At 38.6% G+C, this 13419-nt stretch overlaps 1 protein-coding gene across 6 annotated transcripts in view; it reads left to right on the top strand.

Moving 5' to 3' along the window:
* The window catches only part of SLC9A9 (solute carrier family 9 member A9), a 178908-nt gene that overhangs the window by 76528 nt on the left and 88961 nt on the right, over positions 1-13419 (top strand). For all 6 annotated transcript variants that reach the window (XM_039722233.1, XM_039722236.1, XM_039722234.1 and 3 more), the window contains one exon: positions 5525-5613. In XM_039722233.1, the coding sequence (XP_039578167.1) occupies positions 5525-5613 (89 nt within the window). The remainder of the gene's footprint in view (positions 1-5524; positions 5614-13419) is intronic.

The raw sequence follows: 13419 nt of genomic DNA on the forward strand, positions 1-13419 counted from the left end.
GTCACCAACTTCATTTTCTTTAATACTGCTGACAAAGTGCATTTATCCTCATGCTGTTCACTTCTCCTATCTGTTTGCTGTGATTTGTCTAGAATCTGTCATCTACCTCATTGCTTTTTTAAAATGCTGTGAGCAGGTCTTGTGGACACTTTCAGAAGGGATCTACCAAAACATTTCTGTCTGCAGTTCTGAGCACTGTGAGCCCAAGGCAGTTTGGTGCCTGATGGGCTTTAGTTCCCTGAGCTGACAGTATTCTATACAAGGAAGATATTCTGGGCTTTCAGTTCTAAACTGTGGGGTTTTCTGTTCTTTATTCATTTGTAATGTGCCAGGCTGTGTCATGCAGAGCAGGCAGACTCCTGCCAGTAAGGAGGGAGAAGGGATACTTTGGCTTCCAGGTCAGAAAGAGACCACAACCCTTGTAAGCTCTATTCCTGCCACTCCCAGGAGCACAGGATGAAATCTAAGCCTAATTAGGAAAGCAATAGGTAAGAAGATGGCTTTTGCCCTGCTTTGCAGAGACAGATGACAACTGTGCTGGTCTGCTGCAAATCCCTTACTGGAGTCAGGGCTTGGGTCTGCCTAATTTAGGGGCTGCTGTAGGTACAGTGTTCTAAGGCAGTAAGAAAAAAAGAGCAATGTTTATGTTTTAGAGAAAATACACATTCTAGCAAGGCATTAAGCTGAAACCCAAGATCAGTTGCATAAAATGTGGATAGTGGAGTCTAATTGCTAAGGCAGAGGTTCAGGATAAACAGGGTAAGCACTCTTAGCATGTCCAGAATAAAGGCTGCTATATGTCACCATACGAGTTCCAGTGTAAATTGAATTCAGCAATTCATTTGGGATTACAAAAGTACAACACTGAAGCCCAGGTCTCACTTGAAGCAGCCAGGTGCAATACCAATGAACAGTCCTCAGATAAGGGCCTAAAAAATCCCCTCAGCTCCATCTTTTGTTGCTTTCTGTCACTTCAAAACAAAATCAGCCTCAGACAACTCCAGAGATAAAAGCCTCATGAACAAAGCACGAGCTCTGGTTCTGCATTGGTGCAGGTCTGGTGTGAGAAGCCTTAAATCTTTACTTTAGTATCAAGAAGATGATTAGTCACACTTGATACCCTCAGTGAAAGCAGCCTGGATAGGGAGATTGTTGCCACTGGGTGTATGCCCTGTTTCTGCAGCAATTTGAGGCAGACAGAGTCTCATTTCCTGCCACTCACAGGTTCAGCTGCATCCCAAGAGATGCTGTGGAGATTCTGACATAAATATGACTCCAAAGTAAATGTTATCTGATTTAAATAATTTCTCTTTTACCCAATGCTCATTGTTCCTTTTTCCACACATTTCCCCACCTCTGATGAAGGACCAGTTCCTGCTGTTTACTGAGAGATTTCAGGATGTTGTGCATCTTTAGAGAGGCATCCCAGAAGCCTTGGAAACCTTCGAAGTTGGGATGAAAGCTGGTCAGTTTGCTTACAGGTCTTTTGAAAGGAATCTATACTTTTTTATCTATTCCTTTGCTCCCCCAGAAGGTAGCAGTCTGGGGGTTTTCTTTTTCCAAATTCCCTTTTTTACCACCAAAAGACTTGACAGTTGGAGAAAAATGTCTATTTTAATCTCTCAAATTAGCAAATTCTCAGGTTTTGATTGTGGCCACTCACTTCCAGGTTTGCATTAAAAGAATATTGCACATGCAATGTTCTTCTTTGACATTCCTTTTTGTGAAATTATGTAAAAGAAGATTTTGTCTATTAGTGACAATATAGGAGCTATTTTCAGATTAGCACTATCAGGAAAATACTGATGTACAAGTTCCTATATAGTTGCTACATTTTTTATATTACTAGCTTTAGACTTAACAACCATTTCAACTACATATATTTGTAAAAACTAATGTAAGAGCAAGTTCTCTAGCTTTATTAACAGCTAACAAGCTGTCTCAATTTCTGTTATAAAAAAAAAAGAGTTTGATCTGTAGCTCAATGTTTACTAGTGATATAGGCATTTTTTCTGTGAAGTGTCTCATCTTTTGTATTAAGAGAAGAATGTCAGTAATCTGTTAATAAACACAATGAGCTGTATTGCATTTAACAATTTACCATCTGTTTCAACTCAAAACATTCCCTGCTTACTTTAAGTGAGCACTTTGTTCTGCAGTTGTGGTACTGTCTCAGTAATTGCTGATTTTGCCACTTAAACAAGTAATGAGTGTCTGAGCTGTCTCCAACAGCCTGAAACTGAGGACAAATAAAAGCTCCACCTTGCTTTATCTGCCTCCTGCATCTACTGGATATTTTCTGTTTACAGCTCCAGTATTGCCATATTTGCTCTTACCTGCTTCTCTGTGAAAGCAAGCCCACAAAAACAACCTCATTCTGTGCCACACTCAGCTCATACAGTATTTTTCTACCCAGCTAACTTGAAAATCCAGCTTTAATAGTGCTACAAAGAAATCCAGATTGTATTTTCCTTGTAACTAAAGAGTTCTGTGTTTGCCTCTTTAGGTACTTCTCTTTCCTTTTCAGTTAACATGTAATTGATCATTACTCTTAAGTAATCATTTTTATGGATATTCATTACAAACAATTTTCTCCAAGCCTTTTAATGAACTATTCATTGTGAGACTCATGGCTGGTACATATTAAGCTTTCAATTGTAGCAATTGAAATATTCCACTGCATTCCCCCAGTCTTCCCTGGAAACAGGGTATCTGGTTTCTACACTTGCATAATTGCATGGTTCAGTTCATTTATTCTTATTGCAAAATCTGATTTAAGCCATTTTATTCTTCATGACACTCTCTCGGTTTTCTCACTACCCATAATTAACAGTTTTTTAGCAGTCAAAACCAGTTTATAATCGCAGTTGAATTTAATAGTCAATTTTTAAAATGCAAGACTTGACATTGTGATGATTAATAGAGAAGAAGCTGCATCAGAAACTCTTATCTCCATTTCAGTTACTGAGCCTGGAGCTAGTGATTCTTAGCAGCATTAATGTTTGCCTGTATTTTTAACTGAAATGACATTGTTTGAGCATCCCAGTGCATATTATTAATGCCTTGAGAATTTTTTAATTCCCCAGATCAGTTCTGCACAATCAAATACAGTTACTGAGAAAAAAGAAATAGACACATTTATGAGAGTAATTAGACCTCACAAAAATATAAACTTCCTGGAATGTATTTCAGCAGTGACAATCTCACCACACCCCACAACATTTACCATGAAGAAAATTCTTAGTGTAGCTAGGAAAAAAAAATCAAAACAGACTTAAGAAAATAAACATAAAAAACAAAGGCATACTAAAAGTTCAGTGGAATTTCTCTTGGCTAAAGAGTCAGTGTTCCATAGAAGCAGTACAGGTAAATTTAAAATATAAAGAGAACCCAGAAGCAAACAAAATGTCCACAGTGGTTTGTGGGGGAAAACATATATTTGTTTCCTTGTTTTCTTTCTGATGACAGTTGTTCTTCGTGCCAAATCAAATCAGAAGTATTTACTCCATACTTTTTTCTTCCATTAAAGGCATATTAATGCCAGGCCTCAGTTCTTCCCAGAAAAAAAAAAAAAAAAAAAAGAGGTGCTTGCAAGAAAATGGGATATTTTTTGCCAATATTTGCTTGGTTAGCAATATAAGGAGAGTCTAAAGAAAAGCATGATAAGGTAATGATTAATTTAACTGGTACATGAGAATTCACAGATCCCACACACACAATCTCCCTCAAATGAAATAGTTTCAGCATTGTCTAAATTTTTACTTTGATTTGTTTCCTTTCCTGTGCTGTGGTTCAGGGCAGGAGGATATTTTATCTACCTCAAGGGCCCTCTTGCTGCTAAAATTCAAACATTTATAGATTTGGATGAGCCTGTTAAAGAACCTGTCGAGGCACCAGTGCTTGAGACAACTGACACTTGCTCAGTCTGCTCCCATCCCTTTTCCTGGGACTCTGAAGCCTGGCCTGCCCCAGCTGATGCTTTGGAAGGAGCAGATTGTTTGTGTTGGGTTTGCTGGGCTGAAGGTGCAGTGCTGCAGACCCTGCTCCCTTACTGAGCCCCTTCTTGCTGGCCCTGTGAAGTCAGGAGTCACCATCCTGCAGAAGATGGAGGGAACTTTATCCAGTTTCCAGCCTAGGACTGGGGGAACAGAGATTCTCTTCACCATTCCACTTCATGCTCTTTGCTTCCAGTGGAACTGCTTTATGTTTCAGTTCATGCTTGTTTAACCCCATAAATGCCTCAAAAGCTGCAGGACAATCACATCACAAGGATGAATAGTGCCTAAACCTGGACAGGCATCTTTCTGCTTGCTTTGTTGTCTCAGACTCATCAGTTCAATGTCAGTGCATGTGAGCAGCCTGTGAGCTGAGAATTATCTAGCAGTGTGCAGAGCAGCCCATGAGGAAGCAGAACTGAAGGGCTGATTAGGGCGTGCTGCAGCTCCTGCAGGGCTGGAAGGCACAGGGGCTGAAGCACTGTGGGTGGAGGGTGACAACTGTGTGTACATGAGCACAGAGGTGGCACACAGTGATCCCACTGCTGGCTCTGTGCTCAGCCCACCCCACGTCCCCGGGGAAGTGTGCAGGGTTTCAGGAACAATGATCAGAGTGGACACGAGAAAACCCTGAGCTGTTATGTAAATAATTATCTATGTACACATACCCCAAGTTTAATAAAAAGAACTTTCTTCCTCCATAGGCATTTAAATATGGCTACTGGTGAACACTATTTTTAGTTTTCTGGTTTCTCCCTGTGTGTGTTCCTCCTGCATTATCTGTGACCAGACCTCACAATCTTATCAGCTTCTTTAATTACAGACCTGCACTGCAGTGATGTTACTCTGTGATTCTAGTGAGTTAGGACCAGGGCCAAGGCAGTATTGAAAAATATCCCTATAAAACAAATTTGTTATTATTATTCCTGACAATCCTGCTTCCCTGCCCCTCCAGACCTTCCACAAGCTGGGACTGCAACTGCTGCCACGTGTCCACAGTCACTGGCCTGCTTGCTCTGGGCAGCACAGCTTGCACCTGCCCAGCATCACTTTTAAGCAGTGTGCTGTTGTTCACCTTGACATTGTTACACACTGCTTGTGATAAGATACAATCAGGCACAGACTGAAATTATTTTACCCTGTTGCAGTCATTCTGTACCAAGTGATCTCAAACCATTTAAATGTAACAACTTTTTTTTTTTTTCCTTTCCTATTCAGTCCCTGCCAAATTCTTTCAAACAGTCCAAATTCCTACATGTTACAATTATGTTAGTCCTACACTTACAATTACTATCAGATTATGGTTGGATCATACCATGTATTCATTGAAAAAGTTTTCTACAGCCTTTAAATTTCCTAATACACAACAGTGGAAATGCTATGAAAGCATGATTGTCCTTAGAACATATATCTCACATTTCTTTTCTTATAAAAAGCTACTAACAGACTAATTTGGTTTTTTATGCAGCCTTTTGCAAGCCTAAGTAAGAAAACAGAAGCAGCTAACTCTTTTTATTTTTTCATTTCAGGTATTGTTGCTGTCCTTTTCTGTGGAGTCACACAGGCCCATTACACCTACAACAATCTGTCACCAGATTCCAAAATGAGAACTAAACAGGTAGGACATGGAAATAACTCACATTGTGTCTGACACTGGTGTGAGGACTAACAGTCACTGGAATACAGCTGGATGGGATTTCATCAATGCAAGGCAAGAGGCTTATGTCTTCATCAAGGGAGAGGCTGGAGATTTTGCCAGGAAAACAGTAACAGTTACCAGGATAAGCAAAAAAATAAGAATATAAGAATCTGTTCTTCTCAAGAGACCTGAAATGCCAGACAGGTATGGAGATAACAGCTTACACACAACTTCCATACAAAAATGCTTCAAAATTAAGGAAATCAAAGAGCTCCAGTAAGTAAGACAGAAGTGGTCTGAAAGATTGGATCCCTGTAGATTTTTGCAAAGGGATTGTATAAACTGCAGTCTGGCCCACAGATTTAAGCAATGACATTGTTTCATTTCTGTTTCATTAAAAATTGCCATAATTAGAAAGATAGAGGGTTTTGGGTTTGTTTTTGTTTTGTTTTTTTTTTCATTTAGTGTTATTTAGAGTTTAGAAATGTGAAATCTGATCTGGTTTTTGTTTGAAGAAGTGACTAGTACAATTGTAATTATTTTTAAAACGTGAGGCTGTTCTCAGATCTATGGCATTGCAGTGTTCAAAATACTTTTCAGCATGAGTAATTTTAGACAATCCTGCCACTACCTAGAGCCTGGTAGAAGTCATTTAAATGCAGTTGCCTTCCCTTTTAACGTTGACTCATATGTCCCAAGAACCCCAGGTTGTAGGAAATCTATCTCCTAGAACAAAATGGAAACTTATGGCCCAATACTATAATTTTCATGATGCAGTCTCATAAATTTTCAGCAATTCCTTTCTTTTAAGCCTTGGAAATTTTACGTAGAAAAATTCATTGCTTCTTGCACATCTCAATTTAATCAAAAATCCAATTTTCTATCAAAAACAGCTTGATAGAAAGAAATACTGGCCACAGTATCAGTTCAACTGTTAGAGTCTCACAGATTTTAGATCACAAAAAAGTTTCTGGTCACTACTCCCATAATAAAGTGTTAGCTATTGAACAGGATAAGTATTTTCAATTGTATTTCTTCATAGCAGCAGAGTCTGATGCTTTCAGAAAGTATTCCAGCAGAGAACTAACCTTTCTCTGAGAACTGCATTGTAAGGGAATGACATTGAAATCTGCCATAGAATTGTTTCTGTTCTGCAGAAAGACTGAATTACATATGCCATTACTTTCCTTGCATATAACTTATAATTTGAATAGAAGGTTTTTTCAGGGATTCATCTGCATGTTTTAATGATGCATAGCCTTAGAGAGAGACAGAAAAAAAACAAGGTTGTGGTGTTTTTAATTATCTATGAAGCTTTTCAGCAGCACAATCAACTAATATTTTGTTTAAATGCATCCTAGTTTTGTTCATGTTTACTCTGCTATTCCCTCCTATTCAACAAGTGCAAAACAAAATTGTGAAAATAAAGCAAATTTACCCTTGACCACACAGAAAAGGGATTATGTGTTTCTCTATGGAGCTAGGAGTTTTATGCACACTTTTCTATTCTGTTTTTCTCTTCCCCATAAGCCCTTAATCCTCAGCCTCCTTCACAATATGGTTCAAACATTGTTGTTGAATTCCTTTGAATTCTTTTAATTTATTTCCTAATCCAAATATTACCCTTTCATATACAGCTGTTTCAGTGAGACCTGCACTGCCTCTTTCTTTCTCTCCTCCCAAGAATTCTCTTCAAGCAAATTTAATAAGCCACACACTTGGCATTCTCATAATCATATATAAATTCAGTGCATCTTCAATGAATATTGTTGCTCAGACAGTTGGCTTTGCTCCCAATCTAAGTCATTTTTATTACTCATTACTGGCCAAAATCAAGGGCTTTTCAGTTCTTTTATAGAATTATTCCAAAGCAGTCTCTCTCTTTTGTCACAATATGACAGATCTTTCAGAAAGGAGTGCTGAACTGTAATGCACACTGACAAAACAGTGAGTTAAGGCTGAAGCTGAAGCTAACAAAAACTATGGAAATTAGATTTAAAACTGTAAATCAGATTGCAAAATTGTGTTAGCTGTTTTTAAACACACCCTTTCTTTACTGCTTTGCATAATTTTCTTTACATTTTTTACTTGCTTTTAAAATTTTATAGCTTGATGGTAAAATCCAGTATAGAGTGATAGAAAAGGTATTTCTGACCCTGGTGCCAAGTTCTGCTTTTCCCATAATACATCATCCTTTGCTCTAAAAAAAATTAAAAGTTTCTCTTCAGTACTGATATAAAATAAGAACTTATCTACAGTTCTTAAATGAGAATTTAAGAACATCTATTAAAAATACCTGTTAAAAGATAGCATGTAATTATTAGTCCCCATGTATCCTTTATTATTCTGTCAATCATTGTTTAAGATTCCATGAAAGAGAAATATTAGATTTCAAGCATCTGAAACTTACAGAATCTGAAACTATAAAGCAACACTAATTATTTAATAAATAAATGAATTAATTTAACACTTTCATAAGAAAAGTAAGATTAAAAAAAATAGTGAAAATTGAGGCTTTGGATAGTTTTCATTCAATGCAATTATCCCAATTTTCAATAGGCATTTATAAACATTCTCTGTGTTTTTACTGTCAATTTTTGAACATGGGTGATATTTTATGGAAGTAATTTTAAGTCATCATCATTGACCTGACAACAGCTATCATGATTTTAAAGAGTGAGATTGACCCTGCCCTCCATGGCAGCAAGGTTAGGTCTAACACGAGTGCTCCTGAATTTCAGGCACTTAAAGTTTAATTTATCTAATGTATCTTTAGTGAAGGAGAAGATGAAACTGCTGGGATCTGATTGAAAGCTATTTGATTCTGAGCAGCTTTCTCCAGAATTATTTACAGCTGCTATCTCCCCTCACGTTATGCTGCAGCCAGACACTTGCTGCTAAATCTTGGGACTCTACAGCTCCAATTTTACATTAGGCTTCAGATGTACAGCTGGGCTGGCTTGATTTGCTCTGCTACAAGTAAGTCAGAGGCTGGGCAGGGTGCTGTAAGATAAACAGAAATCCCTGTTTTTTTTAAAAATGGGCAGAGTGTAAATCCCTACAGGTCACCTCTAGAAAAGGATTCATGGATAAGATTGTGTTTTCTACAGGAAGATAAGACATTCCTTGTTCTGTTTTTCTCCCTGCCCTCTATCACTTTCACTCAAATGCCAAGCTAAGACATTTTCTAGTGGTGGAGTACGGATTAATGGCCATAAATATTATCCACCATACTTGAGTTATATTTTTTTCTGGTAAGACCAGCACATTTTCTAGTGGTGGAGTACTGACTAATGGCCATAAATATTATCCACCATACTTGAGTTATATTTTTTTCTGGTTATGTTCCTTTAACTCTGGGGAACAACTGCAACAATGAGAGTGGGGCAGGGCAATAGCTCTCTTTGGTTAAATGTGCAAGGGTATGAAAAATTCTCTTTGCAGACAAAATAGTGCAAGCAAGTTACAAATTCTGGAAAGGGATTTCTGAAATGCATCACCTATGGAAGAAGAGCCAGGAAATTACAAGACACAGGAATGTCCAGCCAAGAAGGGAATATGTCACACACTGACCTGCCTGTCTCCATTCATTCCCCAAGCTAAGCCTTGTTCTCGTGGTCACCTCTGAAACAGGTGTGTCTAACTTTTGGTGAAGGTTGTTTTCTCAAATCAGGTGTAGTAGCCTTTCTAATCACATGAGGAGTTAAACAGTTACTCACCTGTTTTGTTGTTCCTGATAGCAAACCCATGAAGGGAACAAGCTGCCTTAGGGGCAAGAGCTCCTGGCCTGATTGTTCAGCTGCCCTGGGCGTGCTGTGTGCACAAGATTCCAAGTTAAGAATGCAGTGGCCCTTCACCTCCAAGGTTTAACAGAGGCAGGAGAATGAGATAAAGATCAGTGCTGCTTAACTTGGGAGTAACTTTACCAAGATGCAGTCTTACTTGGAGGCTTGAGCAGATCAGTTTGCACTGGAGGGCTCAAAGTTCAGACTGCTCTTGGGCTTTGCTCACTGATGGACATAGTACTGAGTGCTTCAAATTTTAATTTCTGCACAATAAAGCAGACATGATTATCTCTGATTAATAAAAGTCATCACTTAGCAGGGGAGCAGCTAATATTTTCTGGAAATCCCTGAAAAATACATGAAGCTTTCCAAAGGTTCCTAGCTCATTGATGATGCAGCTATATGTCTTCCAACAGGGACACTGGCTAGGGATCAACCTGCTGATTTCTGGATCAGAAATTAAGGTGCATTCCAAAGACACTTTGGTGTAAAAGGACTGTGGTTTTAAGCATATTAATTTAATTCTAATTAATCACATCAATCAAAAACGTGTTGAAAAAACAGTCTTAAACTTTTTGTAGTTTCTCAAAAACTGCACATCAAATCTTTACAGTCTCTTGACCCTATTATGTTATAGTATAGTCTCCATATAGACTTTAGACTTAGAATAACAGAATCATTGAGGTGGGAAAAGATCTCCAAGACCATCAAGTCCAATCATCAACCAAATACCACCAAATACTGATTTTTTGAACACTTCAAGGGATGGCATTTCCACCACTTCCCTGTGCCACATCTACTGATTTTTTGAACACTTCAAGGGATGGCATTTCCACCACTTCCCTGGGTATCTGTTCCATACATGATTATGGACTCACTTAAGAAGCAAAGCAAAACAGTAGAGCAAAAGTAAAGTATGGCAATAGAGGTATCCAAAACAACTGAAAGGGGGAAAAAAATCAATCAATCAAAGGAATGTTACCTGAATGCCAACAGACAATGTTTACTAAAAAGAGCATTGCAGGACAGAGGTGACTGAATTCACTGTATCCAAATGAAGCACCATCACTGGGATCTCAGCATTCTGCTGCTTTTCTGCTGGCCTGTGTATCTTATAAACCAGTTACAAGCAGACCTACAGCCAGCATTGCAACAACAAACCTCCTTTCTCCAGATACATAATATCTGTCTTATAGGATTCTCCCCTCAGCTGTCTTTTGATAAGAAAATAAATAATGCACTGCAAAATCTGCTTTAGTAGCAGAACAATTTCTCCTGAGTCTGTTGTTAAAAGCACATGCCAGGAACTGCAGCTACTGTTGTTATCTCTGTGAGAGAGGGAGAGCAGCTGGGGAGAGATGACTGCACTACCAACACCCAAACTGCATCTGCTTTGTGAGGGTCCCATCCCAAATATCCAGCACCCATACGTGGGAGAAGCAGCCCCTCTAGCTTCATAGGAAGCTGCAGCACAAAATGAAATTGTTTGGTGCCTTTATCTTAAACCCTCCACAGCACACTGGACATGTGTGTGCCCTGGGGCTTTGGTTCTGCAATTTGTGTGAGTGTTTAAGAGACAAAACAAAGAGAGCTGGGCTTGCTTCTATATTACACAGCTATATTAATTTATCTCTGGTTAATGCCTACTATTTTCTGTAATCAAACATTGAACTGTTTATAGATAATGAGTTTATACTCCTAGGAAGAAAAGTACATGCACAATGTCAGGTTATATTGGCTCTTGTAATTCAAACTCTTAATTTATAAAAAAATGAGAGTATTTCTAGGCAGAGGAAAACCCTATTTACAGTAAAATGCTCTAGATTATTAGCAAGACAGAACTACCACAACACATAAGGATGCACAAGGATAATTCTCATCCTTTTGAAATGAGCAGCCTAATTGACAGCTGTTGTGATTTGTTCAGCAACTCTTCTTAGGGACAAGTGACCTTTAAGGCACTGCAGGAGGTCAGGTATTTCCACACAAATGACTGGCAGAGAGAAAGACTGAGAGAAAAGTTGTGTCTCAGAAAGGTTACCACCAGTACCAGATTCTAATCTGTCTTTGCATCTGTGCTGTGCATGAGGAATCTGTTTTCCCAGCACGCCTCAATCCCAGTGCCTTTCATAGCAGAATGGGGGGTTTATTATCTTCCAAGGCATATAGCTGGCAGTCTGATAGTCCTCTGAGAGCAAACTGGAAATTCTTTTTGGCTAATGCATGGCATTCAGGTCTGGCACTCCTCAATAATACAAAAGAGGTCTTTGCCTAAAGAATCCAGTAAAGTCCAAATTCTTGGTGGGCATTAAATAGGTTGCATGCATGAAGAATATCTGTCTATTTAAGTGGAGACCGAGCATAAAAGTTAGCTCTAATGGGAGTCTCATGGTTCCCTTTCTGCAGCTGAACAAAAAACATCCCTGATTTCCAACCTCCTTGAACTCCTGCAAGTTCAGACTCAAAATTGATAAAGACTAAGGCTTCAGGCAGTGCTGCCCAGGAAACAGCACAGGTGACCAACTAACAGGGCTCAATAGAAAGTCTGGAGAAGAACCTCCTTTTGATAACAAGAGTCTGAAAATAAAATAGCATTTGGGAATATTTTGTTGTACTGGAATAGCATTAGTATAGTTCTGCCCATGTTTTAGCCAGTTTTGCTTAAATATCTCAGAAATTAGTAATATTAGGGAAAAACGTTGATCTTGTCTTCTGGTTTGTTTTTTCTTCTTTTAGACAAGAAAAATATAGCAAAAATCTTCATTTTGCAATGTTGGAAACAATCAGAGAGAACACAGAAATGCCCTTGTTTGGTTTTTTTTTTTCCTTTTGAGAGAAGAAAATTATATATACATAAAAGGGTTGTAAGCACAGTTTTAAAAAGAATAGTTTATGCAGCATTTATCTTATGGCTATTAGGATCAGATACCTGAAACTGTAGGTAAAATCTATTTCTAATTTTGTGGTAACTAACCTACATTGGAAACAACACAAGCCAGAGTCTTCTACCCTTCTAAAAGTCCAAAAGCTGAGGTCTCTAGACATTAGCAATCAATACAGCTCCAGCCTACGTACCCTGAAGAGCAGCAGCCCCTCATTCTTGCCCTGTGCTTTCCCTCCTGAGCTCCAGCAGTGTCAGACCTGCTGTCTGAGCTCTGTGCTCCTGACTGCAGAGCCAGAGCATCTCTGCAGAGCCCCTGGGTCTGTCACAAACAGCCTGCCCTGGTTCAGCAATCGCCTTCTTTTCTCTAATTGAATATGCACCACATGCAGAGTGCTTGCAATAATTGTTACCTTTAAAATGGATTGCAATTGACGGGAAGTGTACAATGAATTCCAGTCCTCTGCACAGCTATTTTCTGTGTTTAGCAGAAAGAGATGAATGTTGGAAATGTGCCAGGTGCATTGTTTGACCAGATGTACCATAAGATCTTATGGAACCCTGTAGAACAGTGTAATGCTATAAAGAAATCTAAAGCTGCTTACTGTATGGGTTTAGCAAGAAGAATCATAACAACACAAGAAAATCTTGATTTCTGCAGAAGAAATTATACTGTCACGTCTTTCAATCTGAATTTCTTAACAAAGTCCCTCATTATCAGGAACTGATGTTCCTGATTACTTCACCATGCTAAAAGAATATCAATCTGCAGTCTCTTTACATGTGACTCCCCTTAAATTTATGTGAAAATGCTGTAATTGTTTCCTCTCTTTCAGCTGTGAGCTACATGATGGATGGTAAACAGCTAGAAAGCATTGCTATGAGTAAGCCAATAACAGCAGACTTTATAACTCTGGTGCATCAGTAATTACCTGCATCATCCATGGTTTGTATAATAAAGTAGCTGCTTTCCTACCCATAATACTGAAAATATTGGGTGTCCATATACAGAAATCTTGTTAGAATATTCGGTTCTATACTTCATTCTGTAGTTTTCATTTTCCCTCTTTTTGTACACCTGCATTAGTGATTCCTTAACTGAGAATGTGCAGATGTGCT

Source organism: Passer montanus, unplaced genomic scaffold (genome assembly GCF_014805655.1).
Source record: "Passer montanus isolate IOZ18808 unplaced genomic scaffold, ASM1480565v1 scaffold48, whole genome shotgun sequence".
Taxonomy (NCBI): domain Eukaryota; kingdom Metazoa; phylum Chordata; class Aves; order Passeriformes; family Passeridae; genus Passer; species Passer montanus.